Source organism: Salvia hispanica, chromosome 3 (genome assembly GCF_023119035.1).
Source record: "Salvia hispanica cultivar TCC Black 2014 chromosome 3, UniMelb_Shisp_WGS_1.0, whole genome shotgun sequence".
Taxonomy (NCBI): Eukaryota; Viridiplantae; Streptophyta; class Magnoliopsida; order Lamiales; family Lamiaceae; genus Salvia; species Salvia hispanica.
Window position 1 is genome coordinate 19,843,843 of NC_062967.1, and position 25,544 is coordinate 19,869,386.

Here is a 25,544-nt window from a genome sequence, read left to right on the forward strand (position 1 = left end):
TTCACTAAAAGCGGTGTTCGGTATACCTCCGGTCAAAAAAAATAAAAATTGATGAAACTTGTTGTGACTTTTGTACTTTTCGATATTATATCTACAACTTATTATTCATTTTGACTACCCCCAACAACATATTTTTTTAATAGTAGTATTGTATAAATAGAACTACACATAGCCCGTTTAATATACACACAAGATTGCGAAGTTTAAAGATGTAGTGTAAATTTGGAGATTTAGAGAAGTTGTATTTCTTAAAATAGGAAAGAGAATGATACCTCTATTTATAATAATTTATACGAGAAAGAACTAATAAAGAAAACTCAAAATAGAAAAATGAAAAATATAACACTGTGATAAGGAAATTAAAGAAGAGTTATGCACACTACATGTAATCCTCCAGTAACTTGGTTCCGTACATCTTTGGCTCCCGTGTGTGCGTTTGTATCGATACCCGTATCAACTAGCCTACACTTTGGTTGCATCCGCCAAACCCTTAAGGAATGATACGACGTCGTCAGAGGTGTTGAGAAGATAGCGAGCGTTGGTGCGTGGCCGCCCCACAGCTACCGAGAAGTAGTTGTCCTTTTTGAGGTCAAGCACATTCAAGCAAGTATTTTCTGGCGACGGGCGTCTGCTGCTCGCGGATCTCTTGTCGCCGTTGGAGCTACTCTTACTATGAGCCATGGAGATGCTGTTGGTGCTCGGAGGTTGCCTCTTGGCTACCTCGCTCACCTTGCATTTTGATAGTCCCAAGTTGTCAGGTGGAAGTTCTGGCTCGAAAAATGTGTACACATCTTCGTCCTGCAAAACACCGTGTCTCAAATTTATGCAGAAATTAATATTCCCTCCGTCCCACTCTAAGTAACACATTTCCTATGTCATCTAAATGATACATTTCTAAATATAGAATCATAAAACTATATAAAATCTCGTGCCGAATTAGAAATGTTCCACTAAAAGTGGGACAGAGGGAGTAAGTTACCTTTCCGAAGAAATGGCCGACGCACATGACGAAGTCTATTGGAGTGGAGATGGCTTTGCTGTGAACAATCTCTCCCAGTATACGGTCAATGGCTGCTCCCTTTGTAGTTATACAAGAACAAGAATGTAATAAACATGCTGTTTGGTACGATAGATAAGTCATCTATCTTGAAGTTATATGACTAAAAACGTGTTTTTATCATATTTTGTTTATTGTTATTGTTAGCTAGACACATATAGGAGGTGAATGTGATTAATAATAGCCATGATTTGTTACCAACCTTTGTCACACCAACTGCTCGCACCTCCACCGAGCGGCTGCCTTGGACAACGTCCACTGACGAGTTGGATATTGGACCCGTCCACAGGTGCTGCAGCATGTCCCTAGCTTGCAGTCTTCCGAATTCAGAATCTTTCAACCAAACACAAACAATCAGAATCAGAAATTGAGTATATTCTCCTACTGTTTTTACCAATCGGAGCATTAATATTTTTATCGGTACCTGAATACTTGTAGTTCCACACAAGCGAAGTCTCCCGACGTTCAAAATGTGATCTCGGTGTTCTTTCCGTAAAGTACTCAAGCACATGCTGAAAGAGGCAGGCTTAACTATTGGCATACTTAAGTATAGAGAGAAATTCAAAGTATAACTAATCTTAAGTGCATAACTAGAGAATGATTTTAGTTTACTATAAGAGCGACTTAGTTCAATACCTTGACACTGTCAACCCAATCCATATTCAAGTGCTCTGGCATCGTCGTCATCCAGTTTCCCGCCGGTGATCGTAGGAACATCCCATTTTCAGCTGCCAACCACATATTCTTGAATTCACAGAAGTTCTGCAGCATCAATTATTTTTATAAGGTATATGGTGCAACTAAAGAGGCAAATGAGAAGGGATGACAGGAGTACGTCTTCCAGGACGGATCTGTCACTTCCACTAAGCACCACGATTATAGTTTTATCGTCCTCGCAAAGCCTATTCAGAGGCTCCTTCAAGTCAGGATGCAGCTTTAGTTCCATTTCTTTGATCTGATCTCCCCTTCTCCCAGGTGTGTCGACTAGCTCGGTAAGCGTAGCATTGAAACCCTGTCATGATGAACAAAAATGAGACAAACTTTTACCAGACAAAGCTTGTGATATATATAGATCATGATGATGGAAAACATCAACTTTTAAAACGTCCCTCCTTACCAGTATGAGTAATCGATTATTAGACTGCAAGTAACGGTCGATCGCATCGCTACATGCAAGAGGGGGAGGAACTTTTCTTATTCTCTGCTGTGCTTCAATAACAGTATCATTGAGTTCACTGCAAAGCAAAATCAGAATCTTGATTACATTTTAGACTACTTACTACAGCATTGGGATGCACAGAAATGTGACAATTATTTAGAAATATAGCCAATATTGCAAGATACTGTATAATGAAGCACCATATATACAAATATGCATGTTACAAATGTTGCAAAATAAGTTTGTAATGCTGTCTTTACTATCTAGAAGATATTAGCAAAAAACTTATAGGTGAACAGATTTACGAGAGTCTCCTCTATGCTCGTTACGTGAACATGGCCAGTATCGTCGCTAGTTGTGTAGATATTAGACAAGAGTTTAGTGGAGGGTCGAGAAATGCAGGCTCACCTTACAAAGAATTCAGCCCACTGCTGAGCAGTATGAGTCGTGACATGCTCAAAGTTATGCCTATGGCGTTTCTCTCGTTCTTCAGCAGGCATATCCAAAGCCTGTCCTATCGCTGCAGCGACTTCCGTAATGTTCCACGGATTCACAAGAATTGCGCCAGCACCAAGAGACTGTGCTGCTCCAGCAAACTACAGTTCAGCAAAAGGAATCGTTAAACGTAAAAAAATGCTTATTCCAAACCTCCAGAATTTCGAAAAAAACAAGAAAACCTAATGTTACTCAAAATCTGGAATCAATATAAAACTATCAGAGGGACTATAATGAATTAATATGTCACGCAAATTTGGATCAAAGAGTGCTATGGTTCGTTATATACTTCGCTGAGGATGAGGACGCCCCTCTTTGAATCTTGACATGCCACAAACTCATAGCTGACGAGATTCATTCCATCGCGCAAAGAAGTGACAAGTGCTACGTCTGACGATTCAAGGCCACCAAATTGCATCAGTTAACAGTTAACAGTTGAACAAACATAAAATCAGATAATAACATACACATTTCTAGTTTGAAATCAGATGGAGGAGATTTTTTAGTTTGATAGTGGTGATTTACTATAAGAAATCTAGGTACATATATTAACACAGAGCAACTATTACCGGTGATAGCATACAATGCACACAGTGCATGAAAGTCGAGAGAACGATCCTGCAGAAAAACAAAATGTTGCTTCAGAATCTAAAATAAATATATAATTGAAAGCATAAATGCGTGTCCAGGAACTCAGCAATGTCAAAAGCAAGAACGAGAGAGATAACATGGTCAGTCGCTCGGTGATTTGATACTGAATATGGGAAATGGAACCAATTATGCATCAAATTTGCCTACCAAGTTCACAACTACTTGCAGTCCTTTTATGATATAGAAGATGGGAAATGAGAGCAAATGCGTATTAAATTCGTCTAAAACGTAAAGAAGCCAGCTAATAAAGATGCTAACCAGATGATGAATAGGAACAGCAGTCAAACTTCCAAATCTTCCATTGATTCGTCCAACAATTTCATGAACTTGACTCGTAAGTTTTTGATCTGTAAACACCAAACGGAAAAACTAGATGAAACATCAGTACGCAAAAAAAATCGTGTCAAATGCAACTAACTACCACAAGCACATACATTCAGGAACATCAGTTCTTGTTGGCACAGCAATCTGAAGCAATACCACTTTATCATGCCAGTATTCGTTTTCCTCCAGAAATTTCTCAAATGCTAGTATCTTTTGCGGGATTCCTTTTATCATGTCAAGACGGTCCACACCCAGCATTACCTACAGGTAACAATTTTACCAGATTGGTAACTAATACATATTTCGTACTCGAATACATTAATATATAGACGTCACATTCCTCTATAAGAAGTTGGAACAAACCTTTCTTCCAGAAAATCTCTCTTTGAATTCTTTAATGAGCTTCTGGACTTTAGGAAGCTCTAGAGCCCGCATGAACCTTTCCGAATCAATCCCTATCGGAAACTGTGGTCGAAAGAATCAAAGACAGAGAGATCATCATCATTTGAGGGTGGTTTAAGGCCAAAATTGAGAAAATGGAGACACGAGGACTTACCGCAGCTACACGAGTAAGTCTACCTTGATCCTCAACACCTTCAGGAGTACCTTCAAGTCCGAGAATACGAGTGCAAGCACTCACAAAATGTCTTGCATAATCATATGTATGGAATCTAGAAAAGAAAAATCAAACTAATGTGAGTAAGCATATTTATTACTCCATACATCAATAACCACCGCGTCTTCACACATAGGAAGCTTATCCTGGTATATAGATACCGAGGTTGTTGAACTTCTATAGTATTACGATTCCTAAATTGAACGACAAAAATATTACCCGACTAAATCAGCCATGAGAACTGCACGCAGCAGATCAGACCTGGACGGCAAAGTGCGGTGGATTTCAGAAGATGGGAATGGAGTGTGAAGAAACCATCCAACTTTCATCTTGTTGTTATATTCCTTGAGATATTTGGGCAGAAACATGAGGTGGTAGTCATGACACCAAACAACATCACCCTCCTCATAGTGATTGTTCACAACATCCGCGAACATCTGATTCGCCTTCTGATACGCTTCAAACTGAGACTGAAAACTCCTCGTGGTTGCAAGACGGTCCTCTTGTGGGAGTCCGAGATAGTGGAACAGAGGCCACAGTATATTGTTGCAGTAGCCATTGTAATACTGATTGACAATCTCTTCATCAAGGAATACAGGAATACACTTCTGCAAATAACACCAAACATTCATCAAACACAACGCAAAATCCATCAGAAAACACCAAACATTCAACTATAGCAATGCGATGATTAAGTAACCTTGTGAGCAAGAGCTGCAGTGAGTGCCTTCTTACCAACCTCGTCTGGCACATTAACACCGGCCCAACCAATCCATCTTGCCTCGAACTCCTTCACCCCTACAAAAGAAGCACAAAATAAGCAAAAAAGCAACACTAGAATAAGATTAAATTTATTCGAAAAACAACTCTTCACCCAAAAGAGCGCTAACTAGGCCGCCTGCGCTGATCTCCAACGACCACGAATCCTCGCCGTGCCTCACTGCAGAGACAGGAAGCCTATTGGCAACCACAAGCAGCCTCTGTTTAGGCGGTTTGTCGACGAAAGAAGTGTCGTAAGACTGCTCCACATTGCCATCTGATGAATCCATCTCAGAAATGCCATCATTGTTGATCTTTTTGAGCCTCTCTCGCAAGAGCCTTCCTACTCGGGTGGTGGGAACTTGTGAGCTGCCGTTACACTTATTGCCGGACATACTGTCGATTTCAACTGCGCCGGAGAGCAATTGCTCTGCATCATTACAAATTCAAAACCAATCATTTGCTTGCAGATTGCATTTGGAAATCCATGTTTTTGCTTGAATGGATGATGATTTTGCATAGTTACCAAAGCAGAGATGATGATGGGAGGTCACAGGAAATAAGTGTGTGTAACGCTCCGAATTCTAACAAAAGTGTAATTGCAAATTGCAATATAATTGCCTCGAGTCAAATTAGTTACTACTCCTTCGTTACATAGTAGTGGAGACATTTCTTTTCGACAAAGAGATTAATAAAAATTGTGTTAAGTGAGTTAAGTATTTCTTTTCGGCACGGAGATTAATAAAAATTGTGTTAAGTGAGTTAAGTAAATGAATAATAAAGTAGGAGAGGAAAGAGGTAGGAAGAAGAATAGAGAATAAAGTAAGAGAGAGTAGATTAAGTGACAAGAAATGTCCTGACTTTTACTATAAAGGAAAATGACCCCACTACTATAGAACGTAACAACATAATAGCAAAATGACTCCACTATTTTGGAATAGAGAGAGCATTACCTCCCTTAGAAAAAGCTATTGCTCTTATTTTAGTAAAGATGTGATCCTCATTATTGTTTTTTTGATTTGAAACTTAACGACGGATCAACAAACTACTGTGAAATGACATTTGATAAGTTCGGATAAAATAACTCAATATATTGAAAATCTAAAAGAGATAAAACTCATTATAAAATTAATGTCCAATGGTGTGTCTTTGTAGTCTACAGACATAGAATTTTAAAATTTACAAAAAAGTAAAACTTAAAGAAATAAACTAGAAAGAAAGAATATCAAATTCAAATGAATAGTACTCCCTCCGTCCCGTCCCATTTTAGCAGTCTCATTGACTTTTCTGCTATCTTTTTGTAAAAATGATAAAAAATAGTTAAAGTGGAGAAATGCTAAAATAAGAGAGACAATAATGTAGATAAGACTTTTCTCTATATTATTCTCTCTCTTAATTTACCATTTCTCCCCTTTAACTATTTTTTATCATTTTTACAAAAAGATGGCAGAAAAGTCAATGGAACTGCTAAAGCGGGACGGAGAGAGTATTAGTTAATAACTTTTAATATATTTATTTTAATTTACTAAAAATTAAATAAATATCAAAATAAAATTACTTAGTCTCCAAGTCATGTATAACACCTAACCCTATACTATATAGATATGCGCCATGATTCACCCCAACAATATTCCCTTTCACAAGACATAGGAAAAGGAAACAAGGGACACGAAAAAATGGTGAATCGGAATAAGATTTTATCAGAGATGACTTTTGCTTTTTTCATACTTTTATATATACCTTGAAATATTATAGGTATATGTTAAGTTCATTATTTGGTTAGAAAATAACATCCGGAATGTAAAAATTTTACGTATTTTAGAGTAATCTAAAAATTTGTGGAATATACCATAATCAGGCCAAAGTTCATAGTTTGGAGCGAATATCCCTAACATAAAAAATTGACTACATTCAATTAATCAAAACCAACATAAAAGTTTTTTATCATAATTTTTTCAAGAAAAAAACAAACATTCAAGTTTCACTATGACCAAATTCATAATGGGGAAAATCAAACCAACCAAACTTGGTCGATATTTCAGCGTGGATTCGATTGTGTTCACTCAAATATCTATATCTAGTAGGTATGTGATGTACTGAGTTATACTCCTTTCGTCCCGGCTAATATGACACATTTCTTGGCTGACACGAGATTTTAGGAGTTATAGGTTAATGTATTTAATTGGAGAGACAAAAGGTAGGTGTAAGTATTAAAATAGAGAGAGAAAGAAAGATGAATATTTTAATAGGATTGAGAAAAAGTAGTTGAGTGTATTAATTGAAGAAAAAAAGTTTCCAAAAAAAAAAATGCGTCATCATCTTAGTTTGGAAAAACTAAAATGAAAACTGTGTCATCTTAAATGGGGCGGAGAGAATATATAAAAACACAATACTATAAAGTAAAGTTATGTGTAGCAAAAATCACTCTTCCTTAGCTTGGCATGACAAAAAAGGTAAGAGTCCAACACTAGGAAACAGTTATCTAGAGGTGGAGTCTGAGATATACATTAATGTATAACGAGGATATATAATTGTCAAAAGTGTATTTGGCAATCATATTAAGAAATATTAAGAAATGTGAATGAAAGTGGGTAAAAAAAAGTTAGTAAAATATAATTTGTACTTTTTTATAATAAAATCTAAGTGAAAATAAGTTAATGGAATATGGGGCTTATAACTAAAAGCAATAAAAAATAAGTGAGACAAGTATAGATCGAGAGATAAAAAAAAAATTAATGACAAGTAAATAGAGGGAGTATTGGATTCATAAGTGGGAATGAGAAAATATAAGAGTATATGGATATGGACATACGGCATGGTTTGGAAAAAAGGAAGAATCTAGAGTATAGAAAATCGAAATGTACTACTGTACTGTTTTGTCTTCCAACTGCAAGTGGGAGAAACATGCGGTTTAAGTTTGAGTCTCTGTACGACCTTGCATTGATTCTGCATTCAATCAAATTATTACTCACCTATTTTTCTTTTCTACTTTCACTTTTTAGTATAAATTATACTCTATTTTTTCCTCATTAATTGAAGTCAATTAACTTGACACGAGTTTTATAGAATATAGTGGAAAGTGGATGGAAAATATTAGTACAACGTGAGTTTCTACTTTTATATATCAATTTTATAATAAAATGTGAGTGAAATGATTTAGTGGAATGTATGATCCATTACCAAAAGTAGTACTCCCTTCGTCGGCAATATATTAGACCCCTTTCTTTTGGGCACAAGAATTTAGGAGATGTTGTTTAGTGGTGTAAGCGGAGTTGATAATAAAGTAAATTTTTACCATAAATAGAAATGAGTCAAATATGTTGGGACACCCTAAAATGGTATATGAATCTATTATCTTAGGACAGAGCGGGTATAAAAAATAAAGGTTTCAATTGGGGACGGACGAAAAAGGAAATGATGTCAATTAATTGGGGGACGGAGAGAGTAAGTAAGTTCCACATTTCATTAATATATTATACTCATATTTTGATATATATAAATGAGACCAACCATTTACTAATTTTTTTTGAACTCACTTTTCTTTATAAATTTTAAAATCCGGGCTCTACATAAAGTGAACTAAAAATAGAACGGATGGAATAGTATTTTCATACTTTCATACTAATACTCTTTTCAGCATACATAGTAAGAAGAAGTGTAATTCATTAAATATGAATATACATAAAATAAAATAGAAAAAAAAAGTAAAAAAAAACGAAGAGAAAGGCAATAAAAATAGAAAAATATACTCTCTCCGTTTTTCATAGTTGAAGCGGAACTTTTCGACACAGAATTTTAGAAATGAATGTTGGGTGCGTTAAATAAATAGATAAAAAAGTAAGAGAGAGGAAAAGGTAGAGAGAATAAAGTATAAAGTTAATAAAGTAGAGAGAGTAAAGTAAGAGAGAGGAAAAAGTTACTATATAAGAAAATGACTTAACTATAAAAAAACTTTTCGAAATGGTAAAATGACTCAACTATGAAAAAATGAAGGGATGGAATACTAAATAAATAATCTATGCATATAGTCAATCTGCAACTAAAGTAATGTGGGCTCCCCACCTCTAGATTCGAGGATGATTTACCCAATTGTGAGAACTTCGACCATAAATTATCTACCCCTTTTTAGGCCATTTTCAGCCACGTCTTCTTTTTTAACCCGTTACTTTATGCTCCCCTAATTTCTTTTCTTCTCTATTTCTCAATAACATTTTTTTCTGCTCTTCAAAATAAAATCTATAACAAACAATTAAACGCTACTATACTATTTTTGACAACATCCATTGTCTCATGTATGCCCACTCTATATCAGTTTACTAAATAAATAATGCCACAGTTGATGCGCTTTATAAATTAAAAATTGACTCTGTTGTGTAAAAATGTGTTATATTTTACTATAAAGGAAAATAATTCACTATAATGGGACAGTTAAAAAAAAATACAAGAATCAACTACATATAGGCATAAACAATTGAATCTCATAAAACACATAGTCGTAATTTTCGCCATAAAAATAAGCAAATGGCATCCATACAAGTGGTGCGCTTCTCGAAACTAGCAATAATTAATTTTACCTACAGTAAGTTTTTAGAGTTTGTGGCTGTCGTAAGCAAACAAAGTTTCAAGTTCCAAACATCATTCATTGACATATGTATATCAAAAAGGAAATCTAATTTTGCTTTACACCTTGTGATGATTGTGTTTGTCACTGCACTTGGTACAAAATTTCAAATATTCAATGTTAAATGTAGAGGTAATGTGCCCCCTTGTACTATCTTTTACCTAAATTCATTTTATTCAATCACATTAATAAAACATTAGATCTTGTGCTCCCTAGTGAAGTAGTGAGGATGTCTTTACAGTGCAGGTCAAGCTCAAGAAATAGATAAAAAAAAATATTTCTTTCTTTTAATTCAAGTGATACCATATTGAAGATATTGCTAATAGTATAGTTTCTCAACGACGTTTGCTAGTAATTCGAATGATATAAACACAAAAATAAATTTCATATCAGATTCCAAGGACATTAGTTATTGCCTCCATTCCTATGTAGTTGACTGATTGTATTGTCCAATTACATTTGAGTCATTTATTTATTAAAAATATATTATACATGTATTTATTGTTTTATTATTTTATTTACTTATTTTTTTAAAATCATGTACCTAAAAAATACCTCTACTATTAGGGATGGATGAAGTACAAATTTACATTAAATGTTAACAGAACTAGAAGCATATACACACACATATATAGGATTAAATTATACATATAATTCTTTATTTATTATTTATTTACACTACATCTTAATTCTTAAATGCCATATTCAGCGGCAGCATAGGAAGTCTAAAAAAATAGTACTCTCCTCTCCGATCGCGAATAGAAATCCTGTTTTTTTATTTTAGTTAATAAAATTCAAGGTTTATTTTTACTATAAATAGTAATAGGGACCCAGATTTCATTAACTTATTTCACTCACATTTTATTTAAAATTAATAAATACCAGTGAGACTCATATTTTACTAATTTTTTCTATTCACTTTTTTTTAATATTATTAAAACTCGTGCCGCCAAGTTTGATAGTCATAATGGAAGAAGAAGGCCGAAGGGGGTGTCAAATTAAGATGAGATGAAATTGGTGAGGTAGGAGGTCTTTGCTACTAACGAGTTAACTGAATTAGTTGAGCATGCTTGATTTTATATCACCCAGTGAATTTAATACACCTAAAAATGAATTTTCATAAAACCTTGACAAAGAAGAAAAAAATGAATGGAAGAAAGAAAAAAGCGGATTGCGGCGCCGGCCAAAGCCCAGACAGTCGGTATGCCCGTGGAACGCCATCGTTTCGATCGTGGCGGACAGCGCGTCTCAAACAAACAAATTAACAGCATAGCATCTAAGATGATAACCTATTTCGTGGATGAAATGTAAAATGCTCAAACGAAAATAAAAATAAAATAAAAAATAAAAAATCACATCACATCTGTCAAATTCTTAAATCAAACAAGGTAGCATGAAGCAATCGGTAAAATTTAATAATGCTAACCTGGAAATGGGAAGAGAAATGTTGACGTCAGGATCCATTAAAGCATTGCAATTGCTTGGAGACGAAGAGTTAAAAGGCGTGCTTTATGTAAATGCCGTATCTATGTCTTTGTGCGTGTCAGTGTGTGTCTATAGATTTTAATTTTATGATGAAATGCGACAGCTTGCTATGTTCAGTCTATATATAGAGATACATATTCAATATCACAGCACAATTTATTATAATGGCTGTGAATTAGATTCCCATTATTTTTCCTCTGTATCAAATTAGTCACGCGTTTTCCTTTTTAAATATATGAGAGAAAATAAAATGAATAGGTGAAAAAATAAAATAATACTCGTAATAGAATTGAAAATAGTTAATCATTTAACTGGGACACTGCAAAATTATGGAGTAATATAATTACATTAAGAAGTGGGAGTATATCGATATACGAGTAGTTATTTTTGGGATAAAGGTAATTAAATAGGAAATATGTTGCAATTTACCAAATAAAGGCAATAATATAATGTTGATATTTTCGCATTAGGAAATTCAATGTGGATCCAGAAGTACATTTATTGGATTTATTTGTTTTTATGTGAATTCATTCGATAAGGATGAATTATTGAAAAAATTAGGCAACCTATGATACATTAATTAGAAAAAAGTGTAAATATATTGAATTGGCGAATCCAGTTAGTTAAAACTATTAAATGGCTATAAAATTTAAACAATTAATCTCTTCATTTCCACGAAAATGATCTGAATAACACACAATTTTATTTAATAGTACTATTATTTTATATGTTAAGTATGACAAAGAATAAAACAGAAAAGTACTCCCATCGTTTCTACGGGTCATTTTTCTATTTCAAAAAGTTTCTTTATAGTTAATTCATTTTAATATATAGTTATGGGCGAACGTAGAAAATTGTGTGGGATTTTTGCATATTAATTCACACAAAATACTAATAAAATTACAATACTTATACAACTAGAAAAGTACAAATGAAATAGTTTGGGAAGGGCTTAAGCTCTCCCTTAGGCTTATGTGTGTCCGCCAATATTAATATAGAATAATTAGCTCACTTTTTCTTTCCTACTCCATTTTATTTCTTATGTTATTCTCTCAACTTTATTCACTTTCCTACTTTATTCTCTTTAGTTTTTCTTTCTCTTACTATATCTACTTTGTTACCTGCTTATTTAATCCACTAAACATCCATTTCTTAAACTCAGTGTCAAAGCGAAGTAATTCAACTATAAAGGAACGGATGGAGTATATAATATAAAAAATACTGTTTCCATATTTAGCCAACGAGTCATCTTTGTTGGAATATACCAAAAAGAAAACCGAGTCATCTTCATTAGGACAAATGCAGTAATAAATTGGCGATTTATGGATTTTCATGCGAAAATGCCAATAAACTATTGACCATATTTGATGAGAGCTTCTTCACAACGCGTTCTTAAAATATAAACAAGTAAAACCGCAAACAGGTCAAGCAGATTTACCAAACCAACTGGTCAAGCAGAATATAGACCTAATCGCGTGTTGTCGGACGTGCTGTAAGAGCTGATATCAAAACCTTAACCCACAATACTATTGATTAGTATAGGGAAGTAAAGATCGATCCCACGAGGAAGAACGTGCTAAGGGTGTGTTCGGGACATTTTGGAAGGTTTTGGCAGCTGCCACGCATTCTAGTGGATTTAGTTTAAATCTACTGGATTCCGCAGAATTGAAAGGTTATTCTGTCTAACTGACCTAGGAAACTGAAGAAAGTACGGAAACATGAAATAATTTGACGCTTGTGCCCTTAAAGAGGGATATTTGAAATCTGCTTTTTTTCTCCACTTCTGCTCCTATCGCTGTCTTCATGATTCTCCTTGGTCAGTTTGGCGGCTTACGGTACTTCACCTCTAAATTTAGCAATTTGAAAGCAATGCGCGACTTTACCATAATTCTGTCATAGAACTCCGATTGAGATAATCATGGTACCAACGCGAAGATCTTTTAAATACGAAGAGAATGGTTGTATAGAACGCCCTGATCGGACTTCAGAATCGCCAGAAAATAGGTTTGAACTAGGACTGCTGCGCGCAAACAGGTCCAGCGGCGGTGGGAACGTTTTCGAGCTCTCTGGATGGCTTTCAGCGACCGCTGGCATGCGCCAACGGCTTGCTGGGTTGCGCTTCTGCTCCAACTTCTGGATTTTGACCTTTTTATGCTCATTTTCAGCTTTATTTTGCACATTGATCACAAAACACGTTAAAATACCAAAATAGATAAAATATGCAAATAATTGACATGTAATGCAACTTTGACACTGAAAACGGACCAAATAATAGCCTTAAAACGATGCAAAATCCGAACGTATCAATAAACAAAAATGAAAATAATGTCTATTTTATAGGATGAAGAGAATACTTATTCTTGTTATAATAATAAAACTTAAAAAATAAATTAATGAAATGTGAAGTCTATTTACTAAAAGTAGTAAAATTAAAATTATACATTTAATTACATATATCTCAAAATGATAATTTGAGACATTTAAATATCTTAAAATGATCATTTGAGATATTTAATGATTACCGGATGATATTTCATAATTTTAATAACTTTTATGCATAATTTCAAAATGATGCTTTTAATTATTTTGTTTTTTTTTTCTTTGCTCACATTATTTTAACAATTTAATCATTTTAAACTTCATTAAAAGAAGACACTTTACGTGTGTGTATATATATATATACGTGAATGCATAAGATAATTGAGAAAAGCTGATATCTCAAGATTTAGTATTCTAATTTTAAATGAATGTTTCACAAATTTCATAATTTAAAAGACTATTAATTCCTAAATTTATTGATAAACTATGTAATACTGTTGACTATTTTCTATAATATCTAACGATAGTCAGGATGACACACAATTTAGACTTTTTGAGAATAAGTTAAACAATTTCATTATACTTATAAATTAACATATTACCTTCTCGCAAAGAAGGACGCTTGAAAATTATCTTTGGGGACTAAAGAAATATAGGATATTGGCATCTAATATGAACTTTTAAAAAGTTGGATTTTTCCCACCAATTTTAAAATTGACAAATAATATCACAAACTTTACATTGAGTTTGTTATTTCTCATCAGTGAAAAAATTACGGCTATATTAATAGATTGAAGAACAAATTTGGAGGGTGTGCTTCAAGAAAAACTATTCCCAAAGATTGAAAATCTTGAAACTCTCGAAGTTGTTAACGAGAAATTACGAAAAAAATATGTATCATGACATTATTTGCCGAATTTTTTTCATTGGCGGGAAATAACAAACTCGGAGTAAAGTTCGAGATATTATTTGTCAATTTTAAAATTTGTGGGAAAAATCCAACTTTTTAAAAATTTCATGATATTAAATGCCAATATCCAAGAAATAAAAAACTCCATACTTTCAATTAGGAACGCTAATCATTGTTTCTTCGCAAAACAGTTGTTATAGAGCCAAAATATTAAATCTATGATTTTTTTCATGCGAAAAAATAAGTTTTATAGCAGTCTCTCTCGGTCTAAGCGAGATGTTTAATTTTTGCACGTTTCTTGAAAAAAATGATATTCTTTCCGTCCCCTAGAAATAGGAACTTTTGAAACTGCACGAGTTTAAATATAAAATTGGTAAAATAAGAGAGAGATAGAAAGAAAAATGTGTTAGTGGAAAATGAGTCTCACCTTATCAGTGAGAAAGAAATTTTTTAATATAGAAAGTTTTAATTTTAGGGGACGGATAAAAAGAAAAAAGTTCTTATATTTAGAGGGCAAAGGAAGTAACAAATAATTAAAGTGAAGAGAAAGTAAAATATTAGAAGTTAGAGTTTAAAATTTTGTGATTATAATTAACTAATAATTGATGTGTCTATTAAAAGCTAAATAAAATTCAATAGATTTTAAATATTTAGTATAAATAGATTACGATAGACTAAATCAATAGCCGTCCATGAGACACTAAAAATAATGACACCTCAGTTCCCTCGCAAGCTCTGTTTTTTAAAGAAAAGAAAAAATAAATAGATGGAGTACACTCATATATGTTGGTTGAGGCATGCAAGATTGTATTTTGAGGAAAGGTTGAACAATATCCGTTAGCCCTTCAAGCACGTGCTTTGAAAATTTAGCACAATTTATTTGCCCATCTTTGGCGACAAAATCATTGCACATTAGTCTTTTCTTATTGACTGGACAAATCTTGTCCACAATTTTGCTTTGCACTCGACATACTTTTACAGGTAAGAAAAGTACTGGGCAATTGAAACTAAAAATTAATATTAGAACTAGTTACTATCCCACATCGGTATATAAAGAGAACTGAAATCAGTATATAAGTCTCATGAACCCTTATCCTATTACCAATTGGTTTTAGGATGGAACCCATGGATTTCTATTAAAGGATAGCGATGATTCAAACAAGAATGTATCTAAATTTAGATATATCCTAGAATTAGATGATCTAATGATCAATAACAAACAAAAATACAAAAGGTTATAATAGTTTTAGGTCATTTTATAAAATTTGGATTTGATATCACGTTTAGATCATTTTAAGTCGTTCTTAATTAAAATGACCAAAAATAAACTAACAATAACCTAAAAATGTCCTATATATGATTTTGTTTTGCATTTCCGTATTTAAATCTTGTTTTTTATAGATAAACACCCTGGAATAATATATACTTTTATATGACGTCTTTTATATGAACTAATAATAATAATAATAATAATAATATATATTATGAAGATAGTTAAAATAAAGTTTATTTGTAGTTAAATTAGTAATTAGGAAGGCTGTGAGATAAATAATTATGAGATACAATGTAATCTTAATATTATTATGGAATGAGTTAAGATATATTATCATGGCTTTTAAGAAAAATTTGGCCGAACAAGAAATGAGATTAGACATGAGCAGGGTCGGACGCACCATTGGCTAAGCCACCACTCCAGTGCAGGCTTGGCCGATGCACAAACCTCTCTCACCATGGCCGCACTCCGCTTCAACGCCCTGAAACCTAAAGCCGGAATCTTCACAGGCGCCGCCCAAAATATTGAAGAACATAAATTATCAAATGGGCTAACTTATTACTTTTTTGCTGGGCCTTTAATTACTTTAGTTGGGCCATTTTATCTTTTAATTGTTGTGGGAGTAAAAGAGCACTATAAAGTCCAAACTTAAAACCCTATGTCATTCAAATAGTTGAAATATAGCGTATATGCGATGAACAATTAGTTTTCACCATTTTTTGTCTCATGTTCACTCCACTCGCAAATATGAACGTGTGAAGGAGTACAAATTTTAAGGCACAGACAATAAAGTAAAAGAGAGATGAAAAAAAAATTTGGTTAAAATATTACTCCCTCCATTCTATTTAAGATAACACGTTTTTCTTTTTAGTTTGTCCCAACTAAGGTGACACATTTCCTTTTATGGAAACTTTCTTTCTCCAATTAATACACTCAACCACTTTAAAATATTACTCCCTCCATTTTATTTAAGGTGACACGTTTTTCTCTCTCTATTCTAATACTTCCACCCATTTTTTCTCTCCCCATTTAAATACATTAACCAATTACTCCTAAAATCCCGTACCGGCTAAGGAATGTGTCATCTTAGCCGGGACGGAGGGAGTATTAGTGAAGAATGTGTCTCATCTTATTAAAAAAAATTTCCTAAATTAAAAAGTTCATAATTTTAAGAGATGTATTTTGAGGGATTAGAGGTAATACTTTTTTCTTTCCTTCAAGAACTAATCGGCCATGAAAAACTAATTTTTGTTACAATAATAAAAACCCAAAACCAATTAAGAACTATAAATAGTAGTACTTCCTCCGTCCCTCTGTAGTAGAGGAATTTCTTTTCGTACGGGATTTAAGAAATTTTGTTTTAAATGAGTTAAGTAAAAGGAGAATAAAGTAAAAAGGAAAAAGGTAGAGGAAATGAAGAGAGAGTAAAGTACTTTTTGCCAAAAAATGAAATGACTCAGTTACAGTAGGACAATCTGAAAAGGAATATGACTCAGCTACAGAGGGACGAGGGAGTAATATGGCTTCATGGCAGTGGCGGACCTACATGGTTGGATTGGGCCACTGAAACCCCACAAATTTTTAGTTTATCTACATATATTATACAAATTATTGTATTTTAGCATTAGCTCAAGTGGTTTGGTAGTTGGGATAAGAACTATTGGCTTGAGTTCAAATCCCAGGAGTGTTATTTATTTTTTCTTGTTTATTTTCTTTGTATTTCTCATTTTTCTTGTGTTATGTGGTTTGGAATTCCCAGTATAAAATTCATGTGTTCACCACTGCTTCATTGTACTTAAATCTAACACTCTAGTTTGTGTGGATATGAATAATATATTGTTATATGCTATAAGCTACACTAGCCTTATACTCTTGCAGGTATAGTTTATGCTAAAATAAGGTCAATCTAGTTTTTGGCATCGTTGTCCAGGACTAGTTGTGTTTAGGACTTGAGAAGATTTAAATGCTAGTATAAAAGCTATTGCTTTATTTTATTTGTATTTCATAAAACATTTCTCACGTGAACCTATTGCTCGTCCTTAACATTTTGCATGCGTACGTGCTCTCAAGGTTTACCGCTTGACTTGGAGCTTGTAACCACTAGGCAAAGAAGAGGACAAGGCAAAGGACTCCTTCAGTCAGAAGGAATCTATTTTTTTTTCAAAATCTGCTTACACCGATGGAGAACAATAGTCACAATCCATAACCAGCTGCCTCTAGACTAGAATCAATTCATTTTACAACTCAAACAACAGTTGTGGTTAATGAGATAGCAGATAGAGATTCAGTTAAGATAAGAGATCCCATTTACAATATGTTTGTGAATTTCCAGACCCACATGCACGAGGATAGATGCCAACACATTTGAACTAGGGGTAGGTAAACAATTCTTGGTTATTCGGTTAACTGGGAATTGAACCGGAATCGGTCGGTTATCGGTTTCACGGTGTTCGGATCTGTACCGGTTTGCATGCTTTCTCGAACCGATAGCTGATAATCAAAAATTAAATTCAACCAAAAGTTTAATTCAATTATATTTTTAATGAATAAACTTCGATAATATTTTTATACTTTTAAAAATTTCATATCTATATTACATTGATTTTGCACTTCTTTATGTAGCGTCACAATTAAAGAAAATGTAATTTACTTCCAAATTTTGTCAAAGTTTATTTTAATTTGTGTCACTTTCATTTCTACTAACATCTAGTCAATAAATTGCTTAAACATTATTTTAAAAATAGGATATCCCTTCACTTAATTATCGTAGAAAAGTTTTATGATCATTTAAAGTTTAAATTTTTGAAGTGCCCAAACAAATTTATGTATTTACTATAATAATAATAATAATAATAATAATAATAATAATAATAATAATAATAATAATAATAATAATAATAATAATAATAATAATAATAATAATAATAATAATAATAATAATAATAATAATAATAATAATAATAACAATAATAACAATAATAATAATAATAACAATAATAATAATAATAATAATAATAATAATAATAATAATAATAATAATAATAATAATAATAATAATAATAATAATAATAATAATAATAATAATAATAATAATAATAATAATAATAATAATAATAATAATAATAATAATAATAATAATAATAATAATAATAATAACAATAATAATAATAATAACAATAATAATAATAACAATAATAACAATAATAACAATAATAACAATAATAACAATAATAACAATAATAACAATAATAACAATAATAATAATAATAATAATAATAATAATAATAATAATAATAATAATAATAATAATAATAATAATAATAATAATAATAATAATAATAATAATAATAATAATAATAATAATAATAATAATAATAATAATAATAATAATAATAATAATAATAATAATAATAATAATAATAATAATAATAATAATAATAATAATAATAATAATAATAACAATAATAACAATAATAACAATAATAATAATAATAACAATAATAACAATAATAATAATAACAATAATAATAATAAAAATAATAATAATAAGAATAATAATAATAATAATAATAATAATAATAATAATAATAATAATAATAATAATAATAATAATAATACTAATAATATTACTAGTAGTAGTAGTAGTAGTAGTAGTAGTACTAGTAGTAGTAGTACTAGTAGTAGTAGTACTAGTAGTGGTGGTGGTGGTGGTTAACCGACCGTTTACCCACCCCTAATTTGAACTGACTTTTGGAATTTATCAAATAACCTAAGTCTAACAAAGTCTGTTCATCGGAATAGCAATTGAATACCCCAACATTCACTTATCCAAATTCTTAGAGAAAAGTACTCCTATACCACTTATCCAACTGAGTTTATTCGCCGAGAATCTAAACAGTGCATTACAACCACCACCGAGATTTCTAGGCACCAATGGAGTTGTTGACGAACCGAAGAAGGATACCAATGATGACCTTCTCAGAGTGTCCAGCTCGAAGTCATGGAGCTAAGCATGCACAATAAGTCGGTATAGTTTCTCCCATAAACGATTAAGCACGGAAGTATTGCAAAGCCATCAGCTTGAGAAGTGGCATTAGTTATGACAGTCCTCCAATTGCCAAGAGGAATCCAATTAACAATGACCATATGTTTAGAACCAAATGATATTAGTTCTTGATCAAAATCATAATATGACCATATATTTAGGACCAAAATGGAACTTTAGTCTTTAAAAAATTAATCAATAAAACTAGTTTACTCTGGCAGAAGCCATAAAACATATCGTTTCAGAATTGATTCTTAGGTTTACATACATCATATCATCACCAACTTAATTATTAGGATAAAAAAAATATCTTATACTGCATTTTATGCATTCCAAACCACTTACTGGTGAAGTAAATGACAAGAATTTATTTCAAAATTTAAATCACATACTGGTGACGCAAGTGTCAAGAATTTGGATTCATATGAATACAACGTACCGTAAAAGTGATACGTGGATCCTAGTTTTATATATTAATTTAATAAAGTAAAATATAAGTGAAAATAAGTTAGTAGAATATGAAATCTATTATTAAAAATAGTAAAAATAAAATATGACAAATTTTAGGAACGAATAAAAATGGAAATAAGTGACAAATTTTCAGAAAGGGAGAAAATAATTTATATGAAAGTGTGTGGAATTAATTAAAGGGCAAATTGCCATAATTTACATGAAGTGTGAATTAATTAAAGGGCAAATCGCTGCAAAAATTATAAATTCTCTTACTACTCTCTTTTAGATTTTTCATGAATTTCAAACGTAACACCAAACTATACTGAGCAAATCATTCTTTCATATCAGTTACAAATTTCACCGCTCCAACTAGGGATGTCAATCGGGCCAGCTCACTGGGTTTCGGGCTAACCCTATTTGGGTTGCGGGTCAATCGAGTGCGGGCTAATCGGGTTATATTTTCTTTTGGGTTATAAAAGTTCAACCATAACCCTAAAAGCTTTAGTTTCGGTCTAGCTCAGCGGGCTAATCGAGTTGCTACCGATAAAATCAACATGCGATTAATCCAATAAATAATGGTGAAAATTAGTTATATTTATAAAATGTAAAATATTTAATTATGATATATTTGAGATATATGCTTAAACTCAAACATAAACACGATCATATACTAATATCTGAGATTTATACAAAATAAAACATAAACATCAAGAAATTTTAAAGCATGTTTTAGAAATCTAAATATATTTTTTAGTGAATTCGAAGTTTCTAATTTATATATATATTATTATGTTAATAAAAATTTAATATATAATTTATGTATTTAATATATAAAATTGAAAGTAATTTTTTTAGTAATCTATACCATAAAATAACTAATGAAGTGTCGAATTAGAGTAAAACAAATAGAAGGATAGAAATTTTATCGGGTTTCCGAGCCAGCCCATCGGGTTTTCGGGTCTGGCCCTAAAGGGTTGCGAGCTAATCAGGTGCGGGCTAGTCGGGCTGTAATTTTATCGGACTATAAATTTTCAACCCTAACCCTGTAAATTTGGCGTGTTATTCGGGCCGATCCACGGGTTGCGGGCTACATTGACATCCCTAGCTCCAACACAACTCACTCGATCTTGATGGTTTCAACTTTCAATTTTGTTTTCTTATATTTAATATAAATTTTATTAATTTTGTTTATCTCGTACTCCATCCGTCCGCCATTAGGAGTCCCAGTTTATCATTTTACTTTCTTCGCTATTATGAATCTTGATTCACTTTTACTATAAATGGTTGGTAGACCCAACTTTCCATTAACTCATTTCACCCATATTTTATTATAAAACTAATACTTCGTCCATCCACAAAAAATATACTCCCTCCGTCCCAATAAATATGAAACGTTTGCTTTTGGCACAAGATTTTATGTAGTGTGGTTTTGTGAGTTAAAGAGGAGAGAATAAAAAGTAAGAGAAAGGAAAAAGTAGAGAAAAACCATGTTTGGTTGGCGGGAAAGTAAAATTGCCAAGGAAAATGATTCCTGGGAAAATAAATCCCGGAAATATGATTCCTCGTAACATTACTTTACTGAGTTTGGAAAATATCAAGATTTTAAATTTGTACCTAATTATAACACCAAACTAAAAATATACTTATTAATTTTTTATTTATAAAAAAGAATAATAACATAAATTTTTTAATAAATTATTAATTATAAATAATAATAACTATATTATTATATTTATCATGGATAGTTTAAATATGGATTATCCATCATAATATATAATAATATAATTGTAATTATAGTTACATGAAGTATTATAATAATAAATATAATAATTATTACATTATAATTATAACATTTACAGATATTATAATTGAATAAATTTTATAAATTAAAATTGCACTATGACTTTATTGATTAATTATTAATTTATAAAATATAATAATAATTATTCATTATACAATTTATATTATATAATTATATTTTAATTATTAATAAATTATTAATTAATATTATGAATTATTATAAAATATAGTTATAATTATGATAATTTTAATTATAGTTATTTATTAGAGTGAAATTAAGTATAATTTATAATTTTAAATTATTTTAAAAATATAGTAATTAATAATAATAATAATAATAATAATAATAATAATAATAATAATAATAAAACTATACTATATTGCTTAAATATGTAAGACAATAAGAATCCTAAAACTGGGAAAAAGAATACTTAAGAAAATTAGGATTCAGAATCTTGGAAAGTTGTACTAACTTTCCTTATTCTCGGATTCTGATTATTTTCCCAGTTTGATTAAAAACCGAAACAAACGCATGAATTTAAAATTTAAGGAATCAGATTACTTTCCCAGACAGAATCCTGGCAACCAAACATGACCAAAGTTATTTCTATTTTAGGAAACATTACATTTTCAATGGGACAACACAAAAAGGAAAACGTTTCATTTTTAATGGGACGGGGGGAGTACAAGTTTAACCATTTTGGGCCGTCCACCAAAATTAGACTAATTATAAAATTTTCACCAATACTCTCTCTTTTCCATAGTAATATGGAGGCGTTTCTTTTCAGCACGGAGATTAAGAGCATCCGCAGCGGGGGCGTGTCCGTCCGTGCCAGCGGCACGCCCCACCTCCGTCCGCCGATGCAGCTTGTCCGTCTGTGCCAGCGGCACGACACTGCTCTTAAATAAAAGCACATCCGTGCCGCTGAGCAGGCTTACGTAGCGGGCTATGCCGTTGGCAAATTTGATCTTTTCTTTTTCAAAAAAAAAATCAAAATTAATTAATAAAATCGTTTTTAAATAAGAAAAACATTTTCCCACTTCCCAATAAATTAGATCTGTTTTCTACACACTTTTAATTTTTGTTTTCAATTTTTTTCCCCAAAATTCACATTTTCATCTATAAATAACCCCACTTCAACAAAAAAAAATTCTCACCACACTACACAATTCTCATCTATTCTATCATCTAAATTCTCTCATCTATTCTCTCATCTATTTTAACCTATTCTTCCACGGGGTCTCCGAAGAACATTGAGGATAAAGGACTAGTCTTCCACGAGGGTATTTTTTAGTCTTTAATTATATAGTTTTTAATTTGTAGGATTTTAATTATGTATTTTTTTTTATTTTCTAGTATTTTAATTATGTATTTTTATTTTTTAGAATTTTAATTATGTATTTTTATTTTTTAGAATTTTAATTATGTATTTTTATTTTCTAGGATTTTAATTATGTAATTTTTATTTTTTAGGATTTAATTATGTATTTTTATATTGTAGAAATGATTTTAGTAATTGAAGTATTTAAATTGAATAATAGAATGGTGGGACCCTTAAGCTTATCCTTGCGGAAGAGCATGGATATGGGTGTTGTGCTCTTGCTTAAAAACAAGGAGTAAAAGTGGGTCCGGGTCCACCTCCGTGCTCTTATTTAAGAGCACGGATGGGGATGCTCTAAGAAAAATTGTGTTAGGTGAGTTAAGTAAAGGGAGAGTAAAGTGGAAAATGAAAAAGGTAGAGAGATGATGAGAGAATAAAGTAAGAAAGAGTAAAATAAGTGTGGAAAATTGTGTTGACTTTTACTAAAAAGAGAAATGACTCTATTACTATGGAACATTCCAAAATGGCAAAATCACTCTATTACTATGGAACGGAGGGAGTACTAATCATACACATTATTCTAAATATGGACTCCACAATCCACTAAAATTACTTTCACCACATTTTCACTCGCTCTCTTACTTTGTCAATTATGCATTAAAACTCGTGTAATCTACAACTTTGTCTATATTTTGTGGACGGAAGGAGTATATAAAAATGCATCTCACATTTCACTGCCCACATTCTTTTATATTTCTTAAGACCCGTCCGGATTCTTATGAGACTCCTAATGGCGAACAGGGGGGGGGGCACTATATCAATAAAAATCAAACATATATGTATATCTATACAGGTTTGTGTTAAAATGACAACTCCTCTTAAAATGACACCGTGACACCACTTATACAGCAATATTATAAACGCTACACAACAACATTCAATACGGTAGACAACAATCTATAGATTGCTGTCTAGCGTGTTGGTTATTGCTGTTCAAGAAAAATTGTTGTATAAAGACCAGCAAATTGCTGCCCGTCTTTTTTGGGGGTCTTTTTTTGCCACGTGGCAGCTTATTATTCGTCCATGTGTACAAATGATTGACTAGGAATGGTGGTATGGTGTTATTTTAAGGGGTGGTGGCACCCTAACATGCCTCTATCTATACAATATATAAAAGGGGAGTTTTGGAAAAATTTACAAGATTGCCATTTAATTTTAAAAATTATATTAAATTAAATATATACTATAATTTAAAGGCTATTAAACAATTGATTAATGGAGTGAGTGGGTTGGTTTTACGTGGGATTATGGAGTGGGAGGTTACAATATTTTTACTATGTCATTTAATAACACTGAGAAATTGCAACAATATTGGCGTCGCTCAAATCGTCGCGGCGGCATCTTGGTCAAACAACCATGGCGCGCCGGCTCCTACCCCGGCGGCTACGGCTGTTGACGCACCCGTGGCCGCCGGTGCTGCGAATGGAGTCCTTCCTGTTAAGGATCCATGCTGTGACGGCGAAAACGTCCAGATTGGCGATTCTCCTAAGCATAAATACGCTTCATTTTTAAATTTGGATGGCAGCGTTGCGATTCATGCTGGTATGTCCGTACTAAATTTTTACGGATCTGAAACTCGGATTTGTGCGTTTGTGGTCAATGTATATTCTATCTAGCTCAACTGTTGGAAAAAGTGATTTTTAATTGTTTGCGGTCGGAAGTGAAAGTGCAAGATAACAATACAAGTGTCTTAGTTTCTTTTTGTTTTTTTTCCCATGCTAATTGATGGTTTTGTTCACTTAGTAAGTTTTGTAGTTTTAGATGAGGCGGGCGTCTTTAAAAATGACAAATAAGTTCTATAGAACAGTGACGAATTGAGAAGAATTGAAGAATTTAGTTTATAATAAAGAGATTGATTTTAATTTCAAAGTTAATGTAGCTTATAAAGAAGTTTTAAAAATGATGAGTAATTATCTATTGTGTTTAATTCTTTATTGTGATAGATTTTTATCTTCCTACTCCTTGATTTAATGTTTAAACATTATATTATGTGATTTGTTTCAAATTTATTATGCTTCAATATTGATTTGTATAGATTTTAGATACTCATATAACTAAAATTGTTACTCATATTGTTCATTGTTAATATTAATTCTAATTTTATTTAATTAATTTTAAATTAAAATTTAATATTTAAAAAATATATTAATCTATGCACAGGCGCGTGATACTAGTTAAATATAAAATTGAAGATT

At 31.8% G+C, this 25,544-nt stretch overlaps 1 protein-coding gene across 2 annotated transcripts; it reads right to left on the minus strand.

The window, feature by feature from the left end:
• Nucleotides 1–323: 323 nt before the first annotated feature.
• Nucleotides 324–11,243, minus strand: LOC125212266 (alpha,alpha-trehalose-phosphate synthase [UDP-forming] 1-like). Of its 2 annotated transcripts, none has more exons than XM_048112376.1 (18): nucleotides 11,109–11,243; nucleotides 5,177–5,491; nucleotides 5,003–5,100; nucleotides 4,522–4,910; nucleotides 4,243–4,357; nucleotides 4,050–4,151; nucleotides 3,797–3,947; nucleotides 3,621–3,709; nucleotides 3,281–3,329; nucleotides 3,001–3,101; nucleotides 2,625–2,812; nucleotides 2,175–2,292; nucleotides 1,893–2,069; nucleotides 1,694–1,819; nucleotides 1,482–1,569; nucleotides 1,260–1,390; nucleotides 980–1,078; nucleotides 324–798 (listed from the first exon to the last, which is right to left on the minus strand). In XM_048112376.1, exons 2-18 carry the CDS (start codon nucleotides 5,454–5,456, stop codon nucleotides 463–465), a joined length of 2,637 nt encoding a protein of 878 aa, XP_047968333.1. In that variant the 5' UTR covers nucleotides 5,457–5,491; nucleotides 11,109–11,243; the 3' UTR covers nucleotides 324–462. The 2 variants fall into 2 exon arrangements, with proteins under 2 accessions (XP_047968333.1, XP_047968334.1); XM_048112377.1 differs by lacking the exon at nucleotides 11,109–11,243 and adding an exon at nucleotides 5,588–5,615.
• Between the last annotated feature and the right edge of the window lie 14,301 nt (nucleotides 11,244–25,544).

Coding starts and splice junctions, on each gene's coding strand:
- LOC125212266 (XM_048112376.1), bottom strand. CDS start 5,456: ATGTCCGGCAATAAGTGTAACGGCAGCTCACAAGTTCCCACCACCCGA. Junction 4,911..5,002: donor CTGCAGCTCTTGCTCACAAG/GTTACTTAATCA, acceptor TGTTATTTGCAG/AAGTGTATTCCTGTATTCCT. Junction 1,570..1,693: donor ATTGGGTTGACAGTGTCAAG/GTATTGAACTAA, acceptor TGCCTCTTTCAG/CATGTGCTTGAGTACTTTAC.